The sequence below is a fragment of the Myotis myotis genome, unplaced genomic scaffold, assembly GCF_014108235.1.
Source record: "Myotis myotis isolate mMyoMyo1 unplaced genomic scaffold, mMyoMyo1.p scaffold_m19_p_6, whole genome shotgun sequence".
In the NCBI taxonomy this organism is placed as follows: Eukaryota; Metazoa; Chordata; class Mammalia; order Chiroptera; family Vespertilionidae; genus Myotis; species Myotis myotis.
Genome location: NW_023416368.1, coordinates 80,268,087 through 80,292,433, shown reverse-complemented (window position 1 = coordinate 80,292,433; position 24,347 = coordinate 80,268,087). Strand labels below are relative to the sequence as shown.

General features: G+C 54.0%; 1 protein-coding gene across 3 annotated transcripts; it reads right to left on the bottom strand.

Moving 5' to 3' along the window:
- Positions 1–390: 390 nt before the first annotated feature.
- On the bottom strand, positions 391–22,479 carry PIAS4 (protein inhibitor of activated STAT 4). Of its 3 annotated transcripts, none has more exons than XM_036313281.1 (11): positions 22,260–22,476; positions 15,877–16,303; positions 9,030–9,114; positions 8,235–8,276; positions 7,784–7,874; positions 7,555–7,683; positions 7,330–7,435; positions 4,632–4,705; positions 4,381–4,541; positions 1,780–1,937; positions 391–920 (listed from the first exon to the last, which is right to left on the bottom strand). In XM_036313281.1, exons 1-11 carry the CDS (start codon positions 22,284–22,286, stop codon positions 652–654), a joined length of 1,569 nt encoding a protein of 522 aa, XP_036169174.1. In that variant the 5' UTR covers positions 22,287–22,476; the 3' UTR covers positions 391–651. The 3 variants fall into 3 exon arrangements, with proteins under 3 accessions (XP_036169174.1, XP_036169175.1, XP_036169176.1); XM_036313282.1 differs by having other exon boundaries at positions 1,780–1,910; positions 22,260–22,469; XM_036313283.1 differs by lacking the exon at positions 8,235–8,276 and having other exon boundaries at positions 22,260–22,479.
- Between the last annotated feature and the right edge of the window lie 1,868 nt (positions 22,480–24,347).

Here is a 24,347-nt window from a genome sequence, read left to right as displayed (position 1 = left end):
ACTTTCAAAAAATACAACACATCTGTGGCTAAGCCCTCCCTAGCCCACCCCCACCCACCTGCTCACGGCCCCCATCGCCCCTCCCCACCCCAACCCACTCCATGGCTTCTTGGCTAAAACTCTCACTGCTCAGAGGCCCATGCCAGGGTCTCTGGGCAAGAGGACAGTTCACAGAGAGAAGAAAAGCAAAGGAACATGAATGTCCAAGTCGTGGCTGCTGTCAGGGAGCCCCTGTCCTCCCTGTTGCCCCCACCAGCCCCAGGTCCCTCTGTACCAGCTGGAATGGTCATCAGAAGAGGTGGGGCATCTGGGAGGATGCAGTGTCCTGCCCACCCCTCTTCTGGGTTCTGACTCCTGCTGGGGAAACAGCTGTGTGGGTGGCTCGTCTTGTTTTTAAGAGTTTGTTTTTTGTTTCATTTTTCTCTTTTGTACTTTTTTTTTGTAATTTTACTTTTTTTTTTAATCCTCCAATAGGAAAGTCCAGAGGTACAGGTGCCAGGATCCAGGGAAAGGGGTGGAAAACCATATGAACAATAAAAAGAAAAAAAAATCACTCCTCCCTCTGCACCCCAAGGCCCGCCTGCACCCCTCTGCGTGGTGAGCACCAGGAAAATTTGAGTGTCCGACCAGTTGGTGGTGGGTGACGATCGGTCAGCAGGCCGATACCAGGCCCTTCTGGAAGGGGCAGCGGCGCTTGGGCCGGGGGCCATCCTCATCCTCGTCCTCCTCATCTTCCTCTTCCTCCTCCTCTTCCTCTGAAGACGAGGAACTGTCCAGCGTAAGGTCCACCACGTCAGCTCCCAGCTTCCCGTTCTCAATGCTGCCCATTGTGCCGCCCCCGCCTCCAGAGCCCCCAAGCATGCTGCCACCGCCACCGTTGACGTTGGGGCTGGATAGGAGCCCATTGGTGTCTGAGGTGCCTGAGGGTGACAGGGACAGATGCTCAGGACTGCAGGCCCACCGAATGAGGAAATGAGGTGGCAAGGGGCAGGGGCAATCCTGGGATACCATTTCTGCCTCGTGTAGAGGCCTCCTGACGTTGGGGAGCACCCTGTAGAGGACCTGGCACACAGCAGGTGCTAAATAACTGTGCTCCCTGCAGTGCAGAGTTCTGAGCCCTGGTCTGTTCCACTCGGAGGGGATGGGACCCACTCTGTGGGGATGGCTGTTTATTTTTCCTTTTCGTTTTTAAAAAATGTTTTATGTAATGATTTTACAGAGCGAGAGAGAGGAAGGGAGATAGAGAAAAACATCAATTTGTTGTTCCACTTATTTTTATGCATTCGTTGGTTGATTTTTTAAAAATATATTTTTATTGATTTCAGAGAGGGAGAGAGGGGAAGAAAGAGATAGAAATATCGATGAGAGAATCATCGATTGGCTGCCTCCTGCATGCTTCCTACTGGGGAGTGAGCCCACAACCCAGGCATGTGCCCTTGATCAGAATCAAACCGGGACCCTTCAGTCCGCAGGCCAACTCTCTATCCACTGAGCCAAACCAGCTAGGGCCACTGGTTGATTCTTGTATGTATCCTAACTGGAGATCGAACCCACAACCATGGCATATCGGGATGATGCTCTAACCAAGTGAACTATCTAGCCAGGGCTCCTGGTTTTTTTTCCTTTTTGGTTTTCTTGGTCTTTTTTCATTTGGGGTAGCTGTGTTTTAGATGAAAATGTCACACAGCAGGACACAAGTCAAACTCAGAAACCGTCAACCCCCCAGAATAGGTATTGGGGCAAACGAAGGAGCAGCTGGGGGCTGGGTCAGGGACTCACCGAGTACGAGGATGGGGCACTGGGGGCTGCAGCTGCGCTCCTTCTCGGCACGGATTGGGCACCATGAGCCATCTACCAGGTATTCAATTTCATCGGCATCCTCACACTCACTCAGGATCTTGGAGAGGAGCCTGGGCACGGAGGGGGATACAGGAGAACTGATTCTTAGGCCAGCTGAGCCACACCCTGCTCCCCTGGACTCTGGTGGGATGCTCACTAAGCCACTTTCTTCTTTGCAAAAGAAGTTTCATGAAAGCACCAGCCAGGCCCCAGTGATCTGAGGTCCTGGAGGGAGAGGGGGCCAGTCTCTTCCCTGCATGGGGTCTGCACAAGCTAGGCCCTCTGGGAGGGTCTGCCACGTTGCTTTGAAGGTTTGCAGTCACCCACTCCTGGCACAGTGCAGGCACTCCCTCCAACACCTTCAGAGCACGGGGCCCGGGAGGCTGGCCGAAGAAGGGTCCTGCCTACCCAGCCCCCTGACCGAGTGGCCCCACCCTGGCATCCCGATTCTGTGCTACCCTCACTTTTACAGTTAAAGGAAACTGAGGCTCAGAGAGCAGCTATGTGCTGCTCAAAGGCCCCTGGAGAGTCTCCCAGAGCGCGCCTGTGGCGAACCAGAACCAATGAGGTGTGCTCTGACCCTGAGGACTGGCTGCTAAGGTACTGCCAGCCAGGCCCATTTCAAAATGGAGGACCTAAGACCTGGGGAGGAGGAGTGAACTCCCCGAGGCCACAAGACCAGGTGGCAGCAGCCTGGGTTCTAGTCCAGTCCCCGCTTTTTGACACTTCCTGGCCACAGGGCCTCAGTCTCTGCCACCATCTCCAGCAACTGGAGGGACCTGAGGAACAGCCAATGCCCAGGCCTGGTGCACAGAACACACATGCTGCTGTGGCAATGGGTCACCATGGCCCCCAGCATTTGTTCAGTGTCAAAGTTGCACCTGCCTCCAAGTGAATTTGACCACCTAGGTCACAGTCACACAGGAGGGAGGCTGTCCTGCTCCAGGACACACTCTGGAGCTGACGGGGTCCTTCCCACCCTTACCCTCTGGCCTCCCCTCCATCGCCACACTCATAGGCCCACCCCCAGGATCACCCTTGTGTGAACAAAGCTGTTCCTGCAATGCACTTCTCTACCTGGAAAAATCCCACTCACCCTCCAAAGCCCCACTCTACAGTTCCTCTTCGTCCTCTAGGCAGAGCATGAGCAACAGGATCTGGATCTGGCTCAGTTCTCCCTGTCCCCCGAGCTCAGGTGGGAGTTCCCTGAAGATAGGGTCTGGGACAGAGTACTTTTGGGGACACCTGGATCACCCAGCTTAGGGCCAGGGAGGAACAGATGGCAGAGCCTCAAAGAATAAATACATAAACCAAAAACCCTTCCTCCAGCAAGCCTCCTGGGCTACGTGAGGCCCCATGGGCTTACTGGGATCGTGGTCTGTATGGGGCAGAGCCACCGTCCCCAGCCCTGCCAGAGCTTCCACCACCCGAGCCTGAGTGACCCACTCTAGGCCTGTGAGGGGGAGGGAAGGCGGGTGCTGGGCTGCACAGCTGCCAGGCTGGGAACAGAGCTGCCATTCAGACCCAGACCTCATGTCCAGCCCCAGGGGCCTCCTCATTCCACCCTGAGGTTGGGTAGCACAGAGGGCTGTAGCTCAGCCCCTCTGGGGAGGGGATCCAGGCTCAGAGTTGGCTGAACCTGGCCTGGCTACCTACGAGCTGGAGGGTCCCAGGGCAGGTGACTGCCCCCTGAGTATCAGTCTCCCCATCTGAAAGGTGGGGACGATTAAGGTCCACCTCCTGGGACAGTTGGGAGGGAGGGCTTGGCAAGACCCTGAACATGGTCCCCGAGATGAGTGCTTGAATGAGGGGACAAATTCGCACCCAGTCCCTATAGGTCATTCGCAACCCTACTGTGTGTACACACCCCAAGCTTCGAGTCTCAGCTTTCAATGGCTGGCGGTGCAGAGCTGAGTACCAACTTCTATTTAGGCTGCCACCTCTCCCTGCCCCTATCAGACTTCGGGGACAGGGGTGGGTGTGGCCAGCACCTGGCAGGAGCTGCTCAGTCAGGTGCTGGGCTCAGTTTCTGGAAACCCAAAACCTAAGCAAAGTTTCCCTTTTGGGGGGACGGCCTGCTTGTTAGGCTGAGGGACAGTTTGGCCATGCACCAGCATCATCTAGAAAGGGGACAAGGAGAATGTGACCAGAGTTTGGTGGAGATGTGTGTCCTTTTCACCTTTCTATGGAGGGCATGACTAAGGTTGTACTGAACAAACTTCAGGAAGCAACTTTGTGCATCAGACTGGAGGTAAGGGTTTCTCAGGTCCCTGTGTTACGTGCAGAAAAACAGCTTCCAAGAACACAGGTCATCCGGGGAACAGTGGGCTTCCTGGGTCCAGAGCCCCACTTCTGAACCCTGAGCTACACTCCTGCTGCCTGCACACATAAATCCTGCCTGTTTGCAACCTGGGACTTCCAACGCTGCCAACAGGCACAGAGGCCTTCAAGTTGCATGGCTCTGCTGCTCCCTCCCCAGAGACCCTCGAGGTGAGGTGCAGCCCGGCAGGGAGTGCAGCCCCCTGTGCTTTAGTGACTCACCCATCTATGATGAGCTGGTCGTAGGGGGCTGGTTTGTCGCACACCGGACACATCCAGGTAGGCTTCTTCTCGTTCATCTGGAGGTAGAAGACAGCGTCGAAGCACTGCAGGTGAGCACAGGTCTCTGCCCGGCAGGGCACGGACAGCCGCATCTTCACCAGCTGCGGGCAGAGGAAGGGGGTATGAACAGGCCACCAGGCAGCCCCCACGTAATAAACAGGTGAGGGAGGGGGACCACCACATCGACTCACTGGGCAGATGAGGGAGACCCGCACGCCGGTGGTGGCGATCTCACTGTCAGGGTCCAGGCGAAGCTTCTCTTTGACTGTGGAGAAGGGGGCAGCCAGTGTTAGTGGGGAAGGGGCAGAGGTGCCCACAGGGTCAGGCCAGGAGGCAAGTTGGGCAGCAGCCACAGTTATTTCTGATAGCTTGGTAGCACCATGAGGCAAAGCAACAGGACTTTTCTGGAAAGATCCAGGCAACACACAGCTACCTAAAGAGCCACCTGCTGTGCCTCTGTTAATTCTGATGAAAACCATCCCTGAAGCCTTGGCAGGGAGGCAGGGCCCCTACTTCAAGACAGTGCCCACTAGGGAGCACCGAAGTCCCAGTCCAGAAGTGCTCACCATGGGCCCTGCAAGGGTAGAAGCAAACCTACCAGCACAGCTTCCCTTGTACAATAAATGTTACTTCTCTAATAAAGGAAAAGATGGCAACAGCACCAAAAAGTGAGACACAATGTGAAAACATGCTCATAGTAGCACCCAAAGCCCTCCTTCTCGCCTGTGTGCTGGAAAAAAGACTGGAAGGAAAAGCACCTAGTGCAGCCCTGGGACCAGTCTCCCTCCTTTCCTTTTCCTGCATGTTCTTCTTTTTTCTTTCTTTTTCTTTTTTAATATATGTTTATTGATTTGAGAGAGGAAGAGAGAAGGAGAGATAGAAACATCAATGATGAGAGAGAATCACTGATTGGCTGCCTCCTGCACGCTCCCAACTGGGGATTGAGCCCACAACCCTGGCATGTGCCTCTGACCGGAACTGAACCTGGGACTCTTCAGTCCATAGTCCAACGCTCTATCCACTGAGCCAAACCAGCCAGGGCTACATGTTCTGCTTTCAAAGCCAGGAAGTTAAACTTCATCCTGAAGGGTCCCAGGGCAGGTGACTGCCCCCCGATGTCTCAGAGCAAACCAATCCTGGGTCTTGCAGAGTGGAGGCCACCCTGCTTAAAGCCAGAACTGCGCCCAAGAGGCTGCAGGCTCCAGGAAGCCTCCTTGCTCCTCTAACAGCCAATCACACCTCAGTATGAATTTCCATCCCATGATTCCTTTCTCTGCCTAACAAGTGCTAATGGTGGCCCCAGAGGCCTTGGCTCATCGGAATGACCCTGGGCAGCTAAGAATGGGTGCAGTATCACTGATTTTTAAAAAAATAGATTTTATTTATTATTTTTCCATCACCATGACCCCCCCTCCTTTTTTTATTGATTTTAGAGAGGTGGGGAACAGAGAGAAGTAGAGGAAAAGAGGGAAGGAGAGACAGAAAGAAAAAAACATGGATTTGTTATTCCACTTATTTATGCATTCATCGATTGCTTCTTCTATGTGCCCTAACCAGAGATTGAACCTTAAACCTTGGCATACTGGGACACTCTAACTTTAGTTAAACTGAGCTACCCAGCAGGGCTGCACTGGGTTTTGAAGCAAGGCCTCACTTTTCCCCTGACAGAGAGAAGGCGTGTGCATCAGGAAGGGTTCAAGTGAGACAAAAAACAGAAGTTCCACTGGTGATGACGCCTACCTTGGGGCTGGCTGTGGAAATGAAGTCGGGGCTTCCTTCAGCAAAAACCTGACAGTCCATCCTACCAGGGGCCCAGGCTGTCACATACATTCCTCCAGCCCACAATTCTACAAGGCCCCTGACTCCTCAGTGAGGAGTCAAGCCAGGCCTCTATTTGCCCCACCCTCCATCCTGTGGGCTGCTGGTGCCTGGATGAACCCTGGCCAGGCTCCACGTCGAACCCTGCCCCTGTCCAATATGCACTCTGGTCAAATTGGCCACTGTCTCCACAGGGAGAGAGGCAGATGGGACTGGGGGTTGAAGAAAGGGCCCTTTGAGGGAAGGGGAGGCAGCAGGGTGGGGTACATACACTGAGACCTCGGGCCATAGGGCCTTAACTCCACCACTCTGCACCTCAGTGACCCCACTGGTCAGATGGCATCAGAAGTCAGCTCAGAGACCAGAAAGGGCCAGTGATTTGACCACACAGCTTCCAAGTGGAGGAATTCCTGAGCACAGCTGTGGCCTGGGCAGCCCTTGGTGCACGGATACAGGAAGAGACAGAACCAGTTCTAGGTTTTGTCTATCACTTTTGATGGCATGTTTTGTTTGTTTTTTAAATGCTGTGACCACCCCCCCCCCCCCCCAGACACACACACACACACATTTTTTGATTGTTAAAAGTACAAAGAAAACAGACAGTCTTACCATTTCTAATCAGACCTGGGTCATCCCCTATGCACCTTGAACCTCAACCATGAATTCAGCCTCTACTTCCCCTCTCCGTGCTCCTGGGCCCACCCACCCCATTCCCTGCACTGCAGCCATCAGGCCAGACCCGACCACCTGAGGTCTCCACGCCCCTGCAAAGCTACATACAAGCCCCACATGCTCAGCGCACCCAGACCCCCTGGCTCACTCGAGTCTGTGAGCACACCTCGCCAGTCCTTGCCTCTGGCCTCTGGTCTCTGCACTGACAGTCCAACATCCTCTAGAGACCTCCCAAGTTCCCTGACCCCCAGGGTGTTGAATGGATCCTGGAAGGTCCAGGTTCCTGACAAGAGCACCCCCTGTAGAAAACAAGCTCCTCACGTCCAGCAAAGGGAAGGGAAGCAGTAATAGAGCTAAAGCCACACTCAGTCACCTAAGGGAAGGCACTGCAGTGCTCACCCAGTGCCTTGCACAGCTCCGGATGCTTGACCCCGATGGTTTTCAACCTCTGCAGCAGCTCTGAGGAGGTCAGTTGCCGCACCAAATATAAGGCCACCGAGTAACTCTGGGGATAGAGAGGGGAAGGGTGTTAGGGCTGGGTGGGGCCAGGCAGGGTGAGCAGAGGTGGGATAGGGGTGGCAGGGCTGATGGGGCAAGCAAGTGGGCAGCACCCACCCCACTCACCTTGCCATAGTTCCCCCAGGTGACGGTGATGCGGTTGGTGGCCGAGGACAGGTACATGAGGTGAGTGAGGTTGATGGGGCGGCAGGGCCTTTTGGGCTCCACTCCGGGCTTATTCGAGGGGTAGTAGCCCTGGGAACAGGTGGAGGCTCAGCCACCGTAGATGGTCTGTGTCCCTGCCCTTCCCTCCATGCTCGCCACCCCAACAACAGATCGGGGCTGCCCTGCTCACCGGGACTGAGCAGTAGCTGTGGTTGACCTTCACAGCGATGTTGGGTGGGTACTGGTCCTCCTGCGGGCTGCTGGTGTCCGAGTAACAGATTCTGCAATGACAACGGGTACCATGGGGCTGAGGGCAGGGGAAGGGCCCTTGGGAGAGGCAAGGATGACAGACCGGGCTGCATCCGGCCTGATGGGTAGATCACAATGCTGGGCTGCACAAGGGGATCTCAGGGCCCCACGTCTGGCCTGAGTGGGGATGGACAGTGGTGTGTCCACAGCCAGGGACAGCCAGTAGGAAGAAGGGAGGAACAGGCTCCACCTCTAGCTGGGAGCCTCAGAGGGCTGTCGTGAGGAAGGGGGACCTAGCTTCAATGCACTTGGGGTGGGACACAGCAGGGCTGTAGCCACCCAAGGCGGAAATAGCCAAGGGTTCCCTCGGGGAGCTGGCACACCTGGCTTACCTTAGGACGACCTGCACGGCCTTGACCCCAGGCTGTAGTTCTCTGTGCCCCAAGGAAACCACAGGGAAGGAGAGGAAAGGAGGGGTCAGTGAGGTGGGAGTGCACCATGCCAAACCTTCAGCTGGGTGACCACTGGCCTCTCCTGGGCAAGCCAGGCAGCCTAACCCACTACCTCCCTTGGAACCAAAGGCCAATAGATACCACCTAGAATGTTCTCTCCTGCCATTTACTCACTGGTGACTTGGGGCAATGACTTCCCCTCTCTGGACAATGGGGGGCTGGTGTGGATATTAAGTAGGTTGGTGGGTGCGGGCCTGGCATGTGCTGAGGGCCTCAACAAGCGGCTGCTCCAGTGGTGATTGCTGTCTCAGCTGGAGATGGAGTCTCAGAGAGCAGGGTCAGAGACCTGGGGACAGCCCAGTGTCCTTACCTGGGCGACTCTGCCCCAGGGGACACTGGCTATGTCTGGGACTGTGGTCATCATGACTGGGGGTGCTCCTGGCACCAAGAGGGTGGAGGCCAGGGATACTGCTCAATACCCTACAGTGCCCAGGATGGCCCCCCTCAGAGAATGACCTGGCCCTGATGTCAACAATGCTAAGGGGGACAGACTTTGTTAAAGGGAGACACTGGCCCACCTCTCGGAGCTGCTGATTGTGCACACAGACCCTGATTGGAGTGGGGGTGAGAATGCAGGTTCTGCATCAGATCTGGCTGAAGGCTCTCCTAGGCCACCTGAGACCACACCCACCCACCATCTAGCATGGAGGTCAGCAAAGGGTGGGGCCAGAGCACCTGGAGTTCCTTATCAGCTCCACCTGTCTGGGCGTCAACGCGAAGATGCATGGGCTCTCTTGAAGCTTCTCGTTATTCTGTGGAACTAAACACAAACATGGGATCAGGGTCATGTCTGGTCCCCGACAAGGGATCATGGTCATTTCTACTGCTTGGCCCCTTTCAGGCCAGGAAGCAGGAAATGGGAGACGGAGTCCTTCTAGGCAGGGATGAGGGTGAGAGGGAACCTACTCCTTCTTGGGGCCAAACCTCAGCCTCTGGTTCAGGGAATATTTACCACTCACCCACCCCATGCCCCCCACCAAGGGTCACTCTCAGAGCAGTAGCCTTATCATCCCTGTGGAGTTCAGGTGTTTATTCAGGAAAACTGTTAACTGCTACTCTAGGGGAGAGTAGCAGAGAACTGCTACTGGGAGGATGCAGCACAGACAGGCACGTACCCTTGAGCCAGGCTGCTCTCTTCAGGTCTGTAAGACACGAGCAACAACTCTGTCCCCACCTCGAACGGCTGTTCTGACACATTCGGTGAGCACGTGCCCATCAGCACAGACACTCACACATACAGGAAAAATGCTCACAGTCATACATTACTCAGAATGGTTTCTATCAGCAGAAAACTGTTAACCACCTGACTGCCGGCCAACGGGATCTGGTTAAGACATGCCACAGGAGGTCTCATACAAAGGATACTATGCAACTGGGAAAACAGGTAACCAGGATCAAGATGCTCTTTGTGTTCCAATAAGGAGTAACCTCCAAGGTGTTTGGTTACCTGAAAGTAGCAGATGCAGAGCCTGTGTTTATCATGCTGCTACGTGTGCAACCAAATGGAGGGAGGGGGTCTGTGCAAGGGCACATTGGCTTATTTGTGCAAGAGATGTCTCTGGGGGAGGGGGTGCGAGAACTGGCCACAATCACAGCCTCTGAGGACTGCGAAAGGTAGGAGGGAGCTTTTAAAATTTATACTGCAAATCCTTTAGAACAGGAGTGGGCAGACTGTTCTATAAAGAGCTGGAGTATAAATATTTTTGGCTTTTTTGAGCCACAAGGTCTCTGCCTTGATGTCCTCACTCTGCCTTGTATCATGGAAGCTGCCAGAGACAGTGAGCGTTCAAATGGGTGTGGCCGTGCACCAATAGAACTGGTTTAGAAAAACAGGCAGCCAGTGGGGTTGGCCCCCACCCTAATTGGCCAATCCTGTCTTAGAACCTTTTGAATTCCAAACCACAACAGGTAATCTTACTTAAGCAAATGTGATTCAAACTTAAAACCAGCTCCAGCTTAGAAGCCAGACTGCCTGAGTTTGTACTCCAGATCTGTGAGCGGCCGCGTACCCCTATCCTGGTCCAAGTCTAGGCGCCCTCCATGCGTAGGATCCACCTCTCAGAGTGCACAGCCAAGTCTGTAGCTGGTGTGGTGTAAGAGGTGGCTGCTGCCATGGCCACACTACTGCCCATTCATGCTTGTTTGTTGAGGGCCCTGCTGGTCCCTTCAGAGTCCTGGTTGGGGTCCTGAGGAGTGTCACCTAATTGGTTATGGGGACACTGGCAGGCCACCTGCAGACACCTCAGTCAGGCCTGCCCAAAGAGCCCAGGGGCATTTGTGGCGGGAGGTGAGGCTTCACATTATCTGAACTGTCAAGACTGCGTGGGAGGTCAAAGATACCACCCCACTTCAGTGACCCCCAGGGAGGAGGGAAAGGGACCCCAGCAGGCTTCTTGGGAGCCACACACTCGCTGGCCAGGGAGCTCTGCCAGCAATAACAGTGTAATAAAGGTGGACAAGCCTGGCCAGTGTGGCTCAGAGGTTTAACATCAACCCAGGAACCAAGAGGTCAATAGTTCGATTCCTGTCAGGGCACATGCCCGGGTTGCGGGCTCGATCCCTAGTAGGGGTCGTGTGGGAGGCAGCCAATCAATGTTTCTCTCTATCCCTCTCCCTTCCTCTCTAAAACATTATTTAAGAAATGTGGGCAAGCTGGTGGTGGAAGGACCAGAACCCAGGGTCCCTTTCCTGGAATGGTCCCTATTTCTAGGTGAGTCTGCTGTGAGGACTCTGAATCTAATTTTCCGCTGTGTCATTGGCCTGGGGTGTCCAACTGCTCCCCCAGGAAGCCAGGTGAGCTGCCACCTCAGCTGGGACAAAGCATATTTTACACCACCATCAGGAGGGGGCTGGGGATTCCCCAAAGCCAGGCCTTTACTAGCTCCACCTTCAGCTATTCAGGGCTGAGATATGGACATCATCCATGACTCCTGTCACATCCCCTCCCCCATCAATTCCTCAGCCAGTCCTGTTGGCACTCAGTGCTCTCCTCTCCCCACCACCACTGCCTGTTCTGATCAGTACAAATACCACTTGCTGGTCTCCGGGCTCCCGGGGCTCACTGTCTGCTACATAGGGCCTCGGGGATGATCTGTCCAGCTCTGTAGCCCTAATTCCACAGCAGCTACCCTGGATTCCTCCTATGCTCCCTACCTGTCAAATACATCCCCCCTTGAGATCTTTGCATGTACCACCCCCTCTTCTAGCTAGATCATTCCTCCCTCAATGATCTCCACTTCCCTGGTATCTTCTAAATTTGTGAAAATGCACTGGGAAGAAAGTCTTCCCCAAGCACCTTTATTTAAAAACTGTACCAAAAAATAAATATAAATAAATAAATACATACATACATACATACTGTACCACCCGTCCTGGCTGGTGTTCTCAGTGGTTAGAGCATCAGCCCGTGCACCAAAGGGTTGCAGGTCTAATTTCCGATCAAGTGCACGTACTTGGGTTGCAGGTTCGATCCCCAGGCCTGATCGGGGTGTGTGCCTGAGGCAACCAATCAATGTGTCTCTCACATTCAAGTCTCTCTTTCTCTCCCCCACCCCCCTCCCTTTCACTGTCTCTAAAAATCAATGGAAAAAATATCCTCGGCTGAAGATTAATAAAAAAAACCTACACCACCACCCTTGCAATTCTGGCACTCCCCACCTCCGTCCCTGCTTCATTTTTCTCCAAAACCTTTACATCCTAAGAATCAGCACAATGGTCAGGTGTCTTTGGGTCATCATGGGCACCACTGAACCAAAAAGTACTTCAGTTGTCATCCACACTGCTGGACACTGGGTAGCTGTGGATATATGCCCGCTCAGCCCCTGCTTACAGCCACATGCTGCTGCACCTCCCAGGGACTAAAGGCGGGAACCCCTTGCTCTGAGTCCTCCAGGGAATGGGAATTCTGGGAACCAGCCCCTGGGCTAGATCTGAGATACTGACCAACAAAGAGGGCCCACACATCCATCTCCACCCCAGGCTGCCAGGCAGCCTCGAACACTGCACCAGCAAAGAATATTTAAGGACCTGAGCAGATGCTCACAATATACTGGGGTGGGGTGGGAGGAGGATGACAAAACAACAGTCAGGGTACAGCCACATCTTCATAGGATTGCACCATGGAGAAAAGAAGGCGGCAAGCCCACTCGGCCAGTAGGGATGCTCCAGGGAGCACAGCCACAGCTGGTTTCTCTACTACCACCCCATGTTTTCTACGATGAACACATAATTTTACTAAGTTTAAATGAAAAGAAAAGGAGGATTTGAAGAAGTCCACTGATGGGACGGTCTTCCATCTCACAAGCCTGTCTGCTGGCAGCCTGGGACCTGGGCTGCCAGAGGCCTGTCTAGGCTCCCACATCACGGAATGGAGCTAAGTAGGTACCACACTGGCTATGCGACGGCAGGCCGGCCACTGCACCTCAGAGATCATACCTGCCTCAGAAAGAACTCAAGAAAACAAGACCTGGAAAAGTTCATGGGACCTTCAGCAACTCCAAAGCCGTTGGGACAATCCCCACGCTTCCCCTTGGCCCACCCGTCTCATGTTTTTTTGGCCTCTGTTCTCCCTCCTTCCTCCTATGCCACACCACGCTCTGATCACAATGGCCTTCATTTACAAGCTCTCTCTCACCACTGGGCCTCTGGCTGAAACACACTTTCCCACTCCCTTCTTTGTCCAGTTTATGCTACTCACCCTTCAGGTCTGGACAGGAATGCCACCTCCACACAAATGCATAGTAAAGGGCTCCTGGTACTGATAGACCCCTAAAGACCATGTATTCTACAATCAGGCCATTCCTAACCCGGCACTGTTTATAATCACCTCTAGTGCAACTTCCTGGCAAAATGTGCCAGGCCAGGGACCCCACCACCTTCTTGTTGCTTAGGCAATGCCAACCAAAGGGCTCAAGCTGAATGAACGATGAGGCAGGCACCAGGCCAACAGCTCTCAACCACCTGGGTGCTGACCACCTCTAGGGGGCAGGCAGAGAACTGGGGGCATCTGGAGCTATCAGGACAAAGGGTGACAGTGGGGGCAGGCTGAATGTCCCCACACTATGAGAAGCTGGCCACAGGATGCTGGGGAGCCTCTCAGAGCAGCACTGAGCCAGGTTGTGTTTCCTTCCTTCCGCGCGCAAGTCTCATAATGGCCTCCCTCCCCCAACCCAATCCTGACAGGGAGATCTGGGCCTTCCTTGTCAGATTCTGGCTGACACCCTAAGTGGCTGGGCTGGGGGAACCCTCAGGCTGTAAGATACCCAGTGAGCCCCAAGCTAAAGTAGCATGACCCAGGATCATTTAGAAGCAAGTGCCCCTGCCCTGGGAGCGCCTGGCTACTGGCCTATCCCGGCTGGGAAGGGAAAGACAGATGGGCCCTTCGTGTGGAGAGGAGGCCTGGGATCCAGAACCTTTATGTGGTTCAGAACAGGTGCTTCCCTGCAGGGGTGCAAGCACTGATGGTGTGGGGAAGGATGAGGATCAGGAAGAGGGCTGAGTACACAGTCCCGAGCCCCTTCCTAGCAATGCTGTGTGACCTTGGGCCAGCTCCTGCCCAACCGGAGGATATCATCTGTGTCTTAAGGTCCTTCAGTTCTGAGTCTGTGGCTCTATTCTTCCCCTCCCCCAACCCCAAAAACACCCTGTGTGATTTATGTCTACTATTCCAGTACGGGTTCCATCTAGAAGCCAGCTTTGTTATGGCTGACAGGTCATGCAAGGGGTAAAGGGAAGCTGGCCGAGCACAGCCTCCTAAAGTAGCTCTTGGGCAAGGCCAATGCGCCAGAATTCACATGGAGAGGTACCCAGGGTGTAAGGTGGGCGGACAACTGCTGGTTTGGGAATAGAGGGGACCAGACTGCTCCAGGGTTAGGGCCTGTGCTCAGTGAGGCCTCTCCCTAGGAACCCGGGCAGCCGCCAAGTGTTCTAAAAAAAAGGGGGGGGGGGACGACTCCCAGAGAAGGGGTACAACCTGGGACAGGGGTAGGCGAGTGGGTGGGAGCAGAGGCAGGGCGGGGTCGGCCTCTTTGTTCTGAGCCACCAGCAGAATAATTCCTGGTGTAGTCAGGGTAGCAGACTCTCCCGGAGATCAGGTGACCAGGGTCCCTGGGGGCACAGCGTAAAGCAATGCACTATGGGGTGGGAGTGGCTGCAGGCTTGCAGTGCAGGAAGGAAGCCCATGGTCCAGGCAGGGGATGAGAACCTGCCAGCCGCCCCAAGTTCAAAGTCACCTCCAGCTTCATTCCCCGCCCAGCGCCAGGCTTGCCCTGCAACTTCCTGGTGAAAACCCAGCCTCCCCATTTTGAAGATGATTCTGGAATCTGAAAACCTTCAGGATTAGCTAGCCAGCTAGTCCTGAGGACCCCAAAACCTTGCAGAGAAACCAGTGGTGTGGTGGGGATGGGTTCCAGCATCTAGAGGTTGAGGGAGCAGAGAAAGGGGAAGTCGTCCTGGAGGATTCCAGCACAGCCACATCAACGCCGTGACAGGTGCTGCCGGGACAACCTGCTCCCCACCTGTGGGCTGGCAAGGAACATCTCCTCGTGTCAGAGAAAAGCAGAGGACGGCCTCAGACTCCAAGGCGGAAATCACCAGAACTCCTTCCTCTACCTCCTGCAACCTCACCTAGAACCACAGCCCCTCTGTAAGTAAGCCTAAGGTCTGTGAGTAAGAAGAGAAAGGCAGCTGCACCTCTCCCTCTCCCCACACCTAAGGCAGGACAGAGGGGGCAGGCTAACACAGGACTGAAGCTGAAGTCTGCATGCAAAGAGGAGCCCCCTGGCTGAGCAAGAGAGGATGCTGGGTCAGCAGGATGGAAGGGAGTGAGCCATGTAGCCAATGAAGGGACTGTGACCTCTGCCACAGCACCCAGGGACCAACTCAGGAACAGGGCCTATATCTGGCATGTAGCAGGAGCCGAGCATAGATGTGGGGGTTCAACAGTGTGTGTGCGTGTGTGTGTGTGTGTGTGTGTGCGCGCGCGCACGCGAGCGCGCAGGGGCTCTCACTCAGCTGGTGCTCACATATACACTGTGTGAGTGAGTGAGTGAGCGAGTGAGTGAATAAATGGGGGAGTGGGGGTTGAGATGTAAGTGATAATGGGCGGGGTCTCTGAGAACACTCAGGGAAAATCTGAGTGTTAACAAGAGGCCCAGGACATTCCACTTGGAGTCCTGGAGGCACAGGAAGCTGAGGCTGACACCAGGCTGACAACCACCCCCAGCCCTGGCCAACGCCTTGACTTCGATCTTATGAGGGACTCTGAGTCAGAACCACCCAGCTAGACTGTTCCAGAGTTCTAACCCTTGGAAACTGGGACTCTCAATTGTTTTAAGCTGCTGGTATTAGGGAAATATTGTTAGATGGCATAGGTCACTAATCTAAAGACCCGAACGTGGTCCCTGTGGCTCCTATGAGGAACAAGACTTCTACCGCCCCCTGACTTTGCTGCTTCTCAGAAAATATTCCATGGCCACAGGCACCAGAACTTGGAAGGCAGGACCCCCAGAGGACGTGGACTCACCCAGTTCAGTGGGCTTCAGCAATTCATCTAGCATGTTAAAGAAGGGCAGCTTCACCAGGCGCACTTCTGGCTTGAGGGTCTTGGCAGGCAACCGTCCGAGTCCATTTAAGTACTTCCCATAGAGCACAGGGTAGTCAATGTTGGGGCCTGTGAGTGGAGTCCTGGGCACAGTGCTGGCCCGTTCGTAGGTTGAGTGCATGGTCAAGGGATCCAGGGGCCGGTGGGGTTGGGGGACGGGTTCTGAGCTCTTCTTGGCGTAGCGTGTCTCGTAGAGCTCCTTGATCTTCTTGAACAGCTCAGGGCTACAGTCAAACTGGACCAGCTGGAGGGCCCGGGTGACAAGTTCGTGCTTAAGTCCACTCTTACTCCGGCCGACGAAACCCAGGAGCATCTGAAGATCGGAGACTCGAAAACTCATCACCATGTTCTGGAAAGAGCAACCACAGACACATGTGATCAGAGGGAGCAGCTGCCATAGTCAGGGGCCACCAATGGGGCATGGGGGCTTCCCTGAACTGCCTGGGCCAAGTGGGGGGATAACAAAATGAGGCTCTTGTCAGCTACCACCTGATCCCATGTTCCCTCCCCTTGCATTCTGGCTGGTGCGAGTGGGAGCCCAGGAGGCGGCTTTGGTATCAATCCCACTTGGCCTGGGCTTGATCCCACTTCCACTGAAGCTCACCCTTCACATGATGCTCTCCTCCTCCTCCTCCATTCCTCAGCATTGCCAACACAGCACAAGCTCTTCTGACTGCCCCCACCCCCGCCTTCTATTTTAGGTTCTCTTTTCACATCTTCAGGCCTAAAAGCATCCCCAGGGCAGGAACTGGGAATCCTGTTTTTCCATAAACAGCCTCAGCCACTCCCAAAACAGAGCACACTGATGGCCTTTCTGACCCTCAGTCTCTTCATTGGGATGTCAGAAGGACCTGATGAGGTAACTCATGTAAAGCAGAATAAATATGCAACCAATGTCAGCCACAGACATCTTTTCCCTTTGGTCTAGACCAGTGATGGCGAACCTATGACACGCATGTCAGAGGTGACACATGAACTCATTTTTTTGGTTGATTTTTCTTTGTTAAATGACATTTAAATATATAAAATAAATATCAAAAATATAAGTCTGTGTTTTACTATGGTTGCAGATATCAAAAAATTTCTATATGTGACACGGCACCAGAGTTAAGTTAGGGTTTTTCAAAATGCTGACATGCCGAACTCAAAAGGTTCGCCATCACTGGTCTAGACTCTAGAGCACCGGTTCTCAACCTGTGGGTCGTGACCCCTTTGGGGGTCAAACGACCCTTTCACAGGGGTCGCCTAAGACCATCAGAAAACACATATATAATTACATATTGTTTTTGTGATTAATCACTATGCTTTAATTATGTTCCATTTGTAACAATGAAAATACATCCTGCATATCAGATATTTACATTATGATTCATAGCAGTAGCAAAATTACAGTTATTAAGTAGCAACGAAAATAATTTTATGGTTGGGGGTCACCACAACATGAGGAACTGTATTAAAGGGTCGAGGCATTAGGAAGGTTGAGAACCACTGCTCTATAGGATAGCCACAACTTAATACTAATCACCTGCTGGGAACTGAGCTGGACATGTCATTATATACTTTGACTCTTAAAACAACCCCCAGGTTGGTGTGAGCTCCACATTACAGCCAACATTCAAACCCAGGCCCAACTGATGCCAGGAGTTGTTCATCTCTACTACACTGTCCCCAGCATTGACCTACAGCTGAGCACTTTAGCTGATCATTCCAGCAGGCTTTTTCCATCTGGGCAATGTAGACAAGTGAGCTGGATTGTCCTCTGTAGGGGCTGTCCTGGACACTGTGGGGTGTTAATTAAGCAGCATCCCTGCCCGCACCCACTTGATGCTAGGAGCACCTCCAAATCCCAATCATGATAATCACAAACGTCCCCCAGACATCTTCCAATATCCCCTGGGGGCAGGATCAGCCCCGATTAAGAACCAAGCCCTAGCCCAGTGATGGCGAACCTTTTGAGCTCGGCGTGTCAGCATTTTGAAAAACCCTAACTTTAACTCTGGTGCCGTGTCACATATAGAAATTTTTTGATATTGGCAACCATAGTAAAACAATGACTTATTTTTGATATTTATTTTATATATTTAAATGCCATTTAACAAAGAAAAATCAACCAAAAAAAATGAGTTCGCGTGTCACCTCTGACATGCATGTCATAGGTTCGCCATCACTGCCCTAGCCGGTTTGGCTCAGTGGATAGAGCATCAGCCTGTGGACCAAAGGGTCCCAGGTTCGATTCTGGTCAAGGGTACATACCTCGGTTGCAGGCGCCTCCCTCTCCCATGTCCTGGGGCCCTGGTCAGGGTGCGTGCAGGAGGCAACCAATCAATGTGTTTCTCTCACATCAATGTTTCTCTCTGTCTTTCCCTCTCTCTTCCACTCTCTCTAAAAATGAATGGAAAAATATCCTGGGCTGAGGATTTAAAAATAAAAAAGGACCATGGGTCTGAGAAGAAGGCTCTGGGAATCCAGCAGGTGGAGAGGCTGTTAACTGAACTGTGGCAAAATGATGAGGTCTGGCAGGGTCCCTCCAACTAAATCAAACCAAACACAAGAGCTCAGTTGATCCCAATGTTTTCTTTGGGGTTGCCTGAAGATACATTCCCTCTGTGAGACTCTGGGACACCAAGGGGAATGAAAGTTCCCCAATATGCTTCATAAGCAAAGTGTCCCAAGAGGATGGGCCGGCAGAGTTTCAGATCACCCATGCTGAGCTCTGAAGCTGGCCTGAATGAAATGTGGTGGGAAAAAGACACTTCCAGGGGGAACAGAAAAACAACAACACACAGTACAAGTGACAAGAGTGGATATGGAAAGCTGGCGAGCATGGGGCAGGATAGCACCCAAAGAAACCAATAAATCGCTTAAACTAAACCCGAGAAAGTGTTATTGTTGGAGGTGGGTGGGAACCCTGCCAGGGTTTGCGTAGCAGCCTCAATCCAGGAGACATGGATGTTTCCCGTTTCCTGGCTATTTAAGGGTGAGACATGGAGTCTGACTCGGGAGCCCTGGGTTCAAAACCAGATTCTGCACTAGGTTCCCAGATGACCCTAGGTCTGCTATCAGGCTTCTCTGCACTTTGGGCTCCTCATTTGTCAGCGCAAGAGCTCAGATTCCTTCTATCAGTACAACACCAGGCTCACGCTGATAACAGAGGGGGCTGTCCAGTCCTGCCTGCAAAACCTCAAGGGGGAGCGCTTTTCTGCTGAAGGGTCTTCCTCCTACTTCTGCACTATAGCTGTGGAGTGGAGGGTCTATCATGTGCCAACTACTACAGGGGAGTTCTCAGCCACTTATTTCACAAGGACTTGAACATTATATAGGCGAGAAAACTGAGGCTCCCAGAGGGAAGTGGTTGGTCCAAGGCCTCCCTCCCTGTGTGGCAATGACAGGACTGGCATTTGGACCTTCCACTCACACCCAGCTGCCTGGGGGCCTGGAAAGACCTTCACTCCACAGCACACCCCCTACCTAAGTACCTAAGCCGTCTGCTGGTCCTCAGAGAGTCCAGAATGCTTTGAAACAGAGGCATCACCTCTCTCAGCCTGACTTCCTACCTTGATCAGAGAAAAAAGGCTCACAGACTTGTTTCTTCCGGAAGAGGCCCAAGGCCAATGAGGGGAGAGGCGCTGCCATATGCAAGCTGATGGCCTCCCATGGAGCCACAGGCAGGTGGGCTTGGCCTTTCTGAGTCCAACCACAACACATCTCCTGACGCCATCCTACCCCTGGAAGACCCCCTCCCTGCCCCAAGGCATAGCCTCTTCCACCCGGTTAGACATCTGGAGCTCCGGCACCAGCATCCGGGGACACACCCCTCAAGCTGCCACTCTGATTTCTAAGCAGCTGCCACCAGGGAGGAGCCTGCCCTTGACACTGGGGGGGTGGGAGGGAGGGGTGGGAGAGGGGCACAAGCATCCAGGAGGAAGCCCCAAGGGCTTGACAGATCACCTCCTGCTGAGGCTTCATCCTGCCCCTGCCGGCCCCTCAGATCTGTGTTTATAAACAGCACCAGGCCACAAGGGCTTCCAGAGTTGCAGCTAGCTGTGTGGAGAAACATCAGCCTCCATACAGTACCTGAGCTTAACTTAACCCCTTTCCAGCGTATTGAGCATGGGAGGAAAGTTAAAGCCCCTTTCTCCAGGAAATAGGAGATGGGTACAAACTGCTACAAGGTATCCCAGGGAGTTCACAGGCCGACTCCGCCTCCCCAATACCTATCAGGGCCTTGGGTTAAGTTCAGACCTCCAGTATTCCCTTGAACCAGCCGACTTTGTACCCCAAAAGACAAAACCTCCAGCTGAGAGGTTAGGAAAGCGCCTAAAAGGGGGGGCATTTCAGTTACAGGAAAGGCACTTCACAATGACCGCAAGAGACTGAAGGGGAAAGAAAGCTCCCTAGGATGAGCAAATGGTGCTGCAGACTCAAGCCCCCCTGAACGGAAGCTAGTGTTTTAGAGAACTTGAAAAAAGGGTCCACTTAATTTAACTGGGTTGGGGGGGGCAGCCACCGGAGGGTCAAGTAGAGTTCACTGGATCATATTTCAAGGCTCTGGATGGAATAAAAAAGACTTCAGACCCTACCCTCTGTCTGGGAGGGTGGGGGCCCAGAGTCACACTAATGGTCTCTCGAGGAGATTAAATTTCAGGGCTCCAGGGACATCAGGCCTGCAGGCTGCCTGCCACCTTGGGCTTGCAGAGTTCAGACCTCTCTACTTCTCTAGAACAAGTTTCAATTTCTCCAAACCCTAGAGAAGTGCAGAAGTGTGTGTGGTGTAGGTCTGGGGGAAGGGAGGGAATACCCTATAATCACAGAACCTAGAGGGCTGCATTTCAGATCCCAGGGGGAAGTGAAGGGAGATATGTAAGGGGAGGGGAGAGAGAGAGAGGACATTTACAGGTTGTTGGGGAGGGGAGACCAGCAGGGGGCAAGAGGCAATGCTTCAGTCCAGTGAAGAACGTTCCTTAACTTCTCCGGGAAGAAGGGGAAAATCATAATCTAGTTGAGGCAAGGGTTCTGGAGCCTGACCTCGGAGAGGCACCTGGGAAAGGTGTATCCCTGAGGTGGGGATGCTCCCAGCTTAGTCCTAAGAGGATTCAAAGGGGTCCCAAGCTAGGAGAGGGGATGGTATCTACGGGATGTGGTACCTGGACCCCAAACTAGAGCACGGGGAGAGGGGGAGAGGCACCGGGGAGCTGTCCTACAGAAAGAAGCCTATCCTGAAACCAACCAGGCCCTCCAAGGACAACGTCACAGACCAGCAGAAAGAGGAGGGGAGTTCAGGAACCAGAGCTGGGTGCATAAAGGGGTCTAAAGCGCTGGTTCTGGGACTGTGTGGAGAGAGTGCTGTGACCTGAGAAGGAGACTCACTGGGGAGTGGAATACAGGGAAGCATCCAAGATTAGGGTCTGATGCCGCGTGTGTGAGGGTTAGAGACGCCAGGCGCAGAGTCCAAAGCCTCACAGATGCTGTCCGAAGGGGAAACAGGGAGGAAAGAGAGCGAGCCCGGTGCCCCAAACGGAGAGATGGTAGATAGGAAGGCTCCGAGCCAAGTTCGGGGGTCAGGACGCCATCCCGGGGGGCAGAACACCGCGTCCACTTGGGGGTGAGAGGGAGGGCATCCAGGGGGGCGGGGCTCTGGGATCCGCTCGCGGGCCCAATAGGGCCCCAAACTCCACCGTGGGGCACAGACCCCAAGAGGACGGGCTGTGTCTGGGGGCAGTTGAAGATCCTGGGTCCTCACCCCGAGGGTGGGAGCGGTGGTAGAAGGGTCAGGGGGCCCTTCTGGGCAGGGAGTCGCCAACCTCAGCCTGCCCGGTTGGACCGAGAAGCTGAGACCCAGACGCCGGCCCCCCGTGCCCCGAGGAGCAGGGAGGCGAAGACACTCCCCCAGGCCGAAGAGCACGGAGCCCGGCTCGGGGCGAGGAGCGGACCAGCAGCCCAGCCCCTCATGCTGTCCGGGGGCACTGTGCCTCCAGCTGGGAGGCGCGGCCCGCTGCCCGAGTTCAGAGAGACGTGGGCCCTAAGCGCTCAGGCTGAAGCGGGGAGGACCCTGCCTCAAGCCCAGGGCCGATTCCCCGCGCGAGGACTAGGGTGAGGTTTGGGGGCCCCGCCCCCCGCCTCCGGCCTCCCCGCCCCCCGCCCGCAACCGGAGCCCCAGGGCCAGGGGGCGAACGAGGGGGCTGGGCGCCGAGCCGCAGGCGGTCCGCACCGTGGGGCCCCATGCGGAAGTCGCAGACCTCGGACCGCCGCCTGGCCCTCGGCCCCTCGGCCGCCCGCCCGGGCCGGCGCCGCCGCCGCTCACTCACTTTGGCCTCCACCAGCTCCGCCGCCATCTTGGCCACCAGCGTCCCCCGCGCCGGGAGCCCCCAGCGTCGCGTCACGTGACCGCCCGCCACTAGCGGGCGGGGCCGCCACCGCAGCCAATTAGCACCCGCTCGCCCTTCTTTTTGCAGCCCCCGCCTCTACGGCGCGCTCCGCTGCGCACTGCGCAGGCGCGGGGCCGCCGCCTGGGCCTCCGGCCAATCTGGGCGGCGGGACGTCGTCCCCTTTAGCTCCCGGCTACCACGCCCACCCTCGGCCCCGGCTGGCTTCTTAAAGGGGTATGAGCCCAGCCCTGGTGGGGCCGCGTGCTGGGTCTGGTCTCGGAGGAAAGGAGAGAGCGGGGCGGCGATCGCAGTGCAGCGAGGTGTCGCGCGGCCCATTGCGTTCTCGGACGCCCGGCGGGCGGCGTCGGGGAGGAGAAGGTTATCCTAGCGCAGCGGCCGCCAGTGAGTGCAGTGCAGCTTTGGCGGCCGCTAGCCCCGCACGTTGCACATCCGGGTCCTGGCCGGGCCAAGAGGGAGCGGGCTCTGCACCCACTGGCTGGCCGCAGGTGGAGAAATGCGGGACCAACGCCCCAATTCACTGGAACCCTTGCACCCTTTACCCCTGCGGGCGACGCTCCCTCCCACGCCCGTGCCGCCTCCCCATCCACAGCAATCCTTTGGAATCTGCAGGAAGGGGAACCTAGACCTGCTCTAGAGCTCTCTGTGGCTCCCCACTGCCCACGGGCAGCGGAGCTCAGACTTCTACATGTTCCAGGTGATTAGTTTTTCTCTGAGAAAGAGAAGCAGAGAATATTTAAAGGCGCCGGTGTAAAAAATGGCTGGGTTGACTTTTGGGAAAAAGATGTCAACCTTTAACCCACCAATTCCACTTCCCAAGGAAATAACAATTATGATGATGTTAATAATAATACTACCTAAGCCGAAACCGGTTTGGCTCAGTGGATGGAGCGTCGGCCTGCGGACTGAGGGGTCCCAGGCTCGATTCCGGTCAAGGGCATGTACCTGGGCTGCGGGCACATCCCCAGTGGGAGATGTGCCGGAGGCGGCTGATCGATGTTTCTCTCCCATCCATGTTTCTAACTCTCTATCTCTCTCCCTTCCTCTCTGTAAAAAAATCAATAAAATATATTTTAAAAAAATAATAATAATACTACCTAATACTAACTGGCAAGCCCTGTTTTAAGCACTTAACATGTTATTTCACCTTCACAGCCTTGGTTCCAATTTACATACGAGAAAACTGAGGTCTTGAGTGGTTAAGTGACTTACCAAGGTCACCTCGAACGGGTGCATAAAAAGATATGCACCTTGCCTAAACCGGTTTGGCTCAGTGGATAGAGTGTCAGCCTGCGGACTGAAAGGTCCCAGGTTCGATTCCGGTCAAGGGCATGTACCTGGGTTGCGGGCACATCCCCAGTAGGAGATGTGCAGAAGGCAGCTGATCGATGTTTCTCTCTCATCGATGTTTCTAACTCTCTATCTCTCTCCCTTTCTCTCTGTAAAAAAATCAATAAAATATATTTTTAAAAAATTTATTAAAAAAAAAAAAAAAGATATGCACCTGTCCAGCCGGTGTAGGTCAGTGGTTGAGCATCAACCTATGAATCAGGAGGTCACAGTTTGATACCTGGTCAGGGCACATGCCCTGGCTGAGGGCCTTGGTCTCCAGTGGGGGCGTGCAGAAGGCAGCCGATCAATGATTCTCATAATTGATGTTTCTATCTCTCCCTCTCCTGTCCTCTCTGAAATCAATTATATAAATATATATATATATATATATATATATATATATATATATATATATATATATATATTCACCTGAATATGTAAACCCAGGGAACAACTGGAGTTGCAGTTCAAATCAGAAGGCCATCTGCTGGCAGAATTCCTTCTTGCTATAAGAGTCAGTTTTTTGTTCTATTGAGCCCTTTTATGAAATATATATATTTTATTGTTTTTTTTACAGAGAGGTAGATAGTTAGAAACATCGATGAGAGAGAAACGTCGATCAGCTGCCTCCTGCACACTCCCTACTGGATATGTGCCCACAACCAAGGTACATGCCCT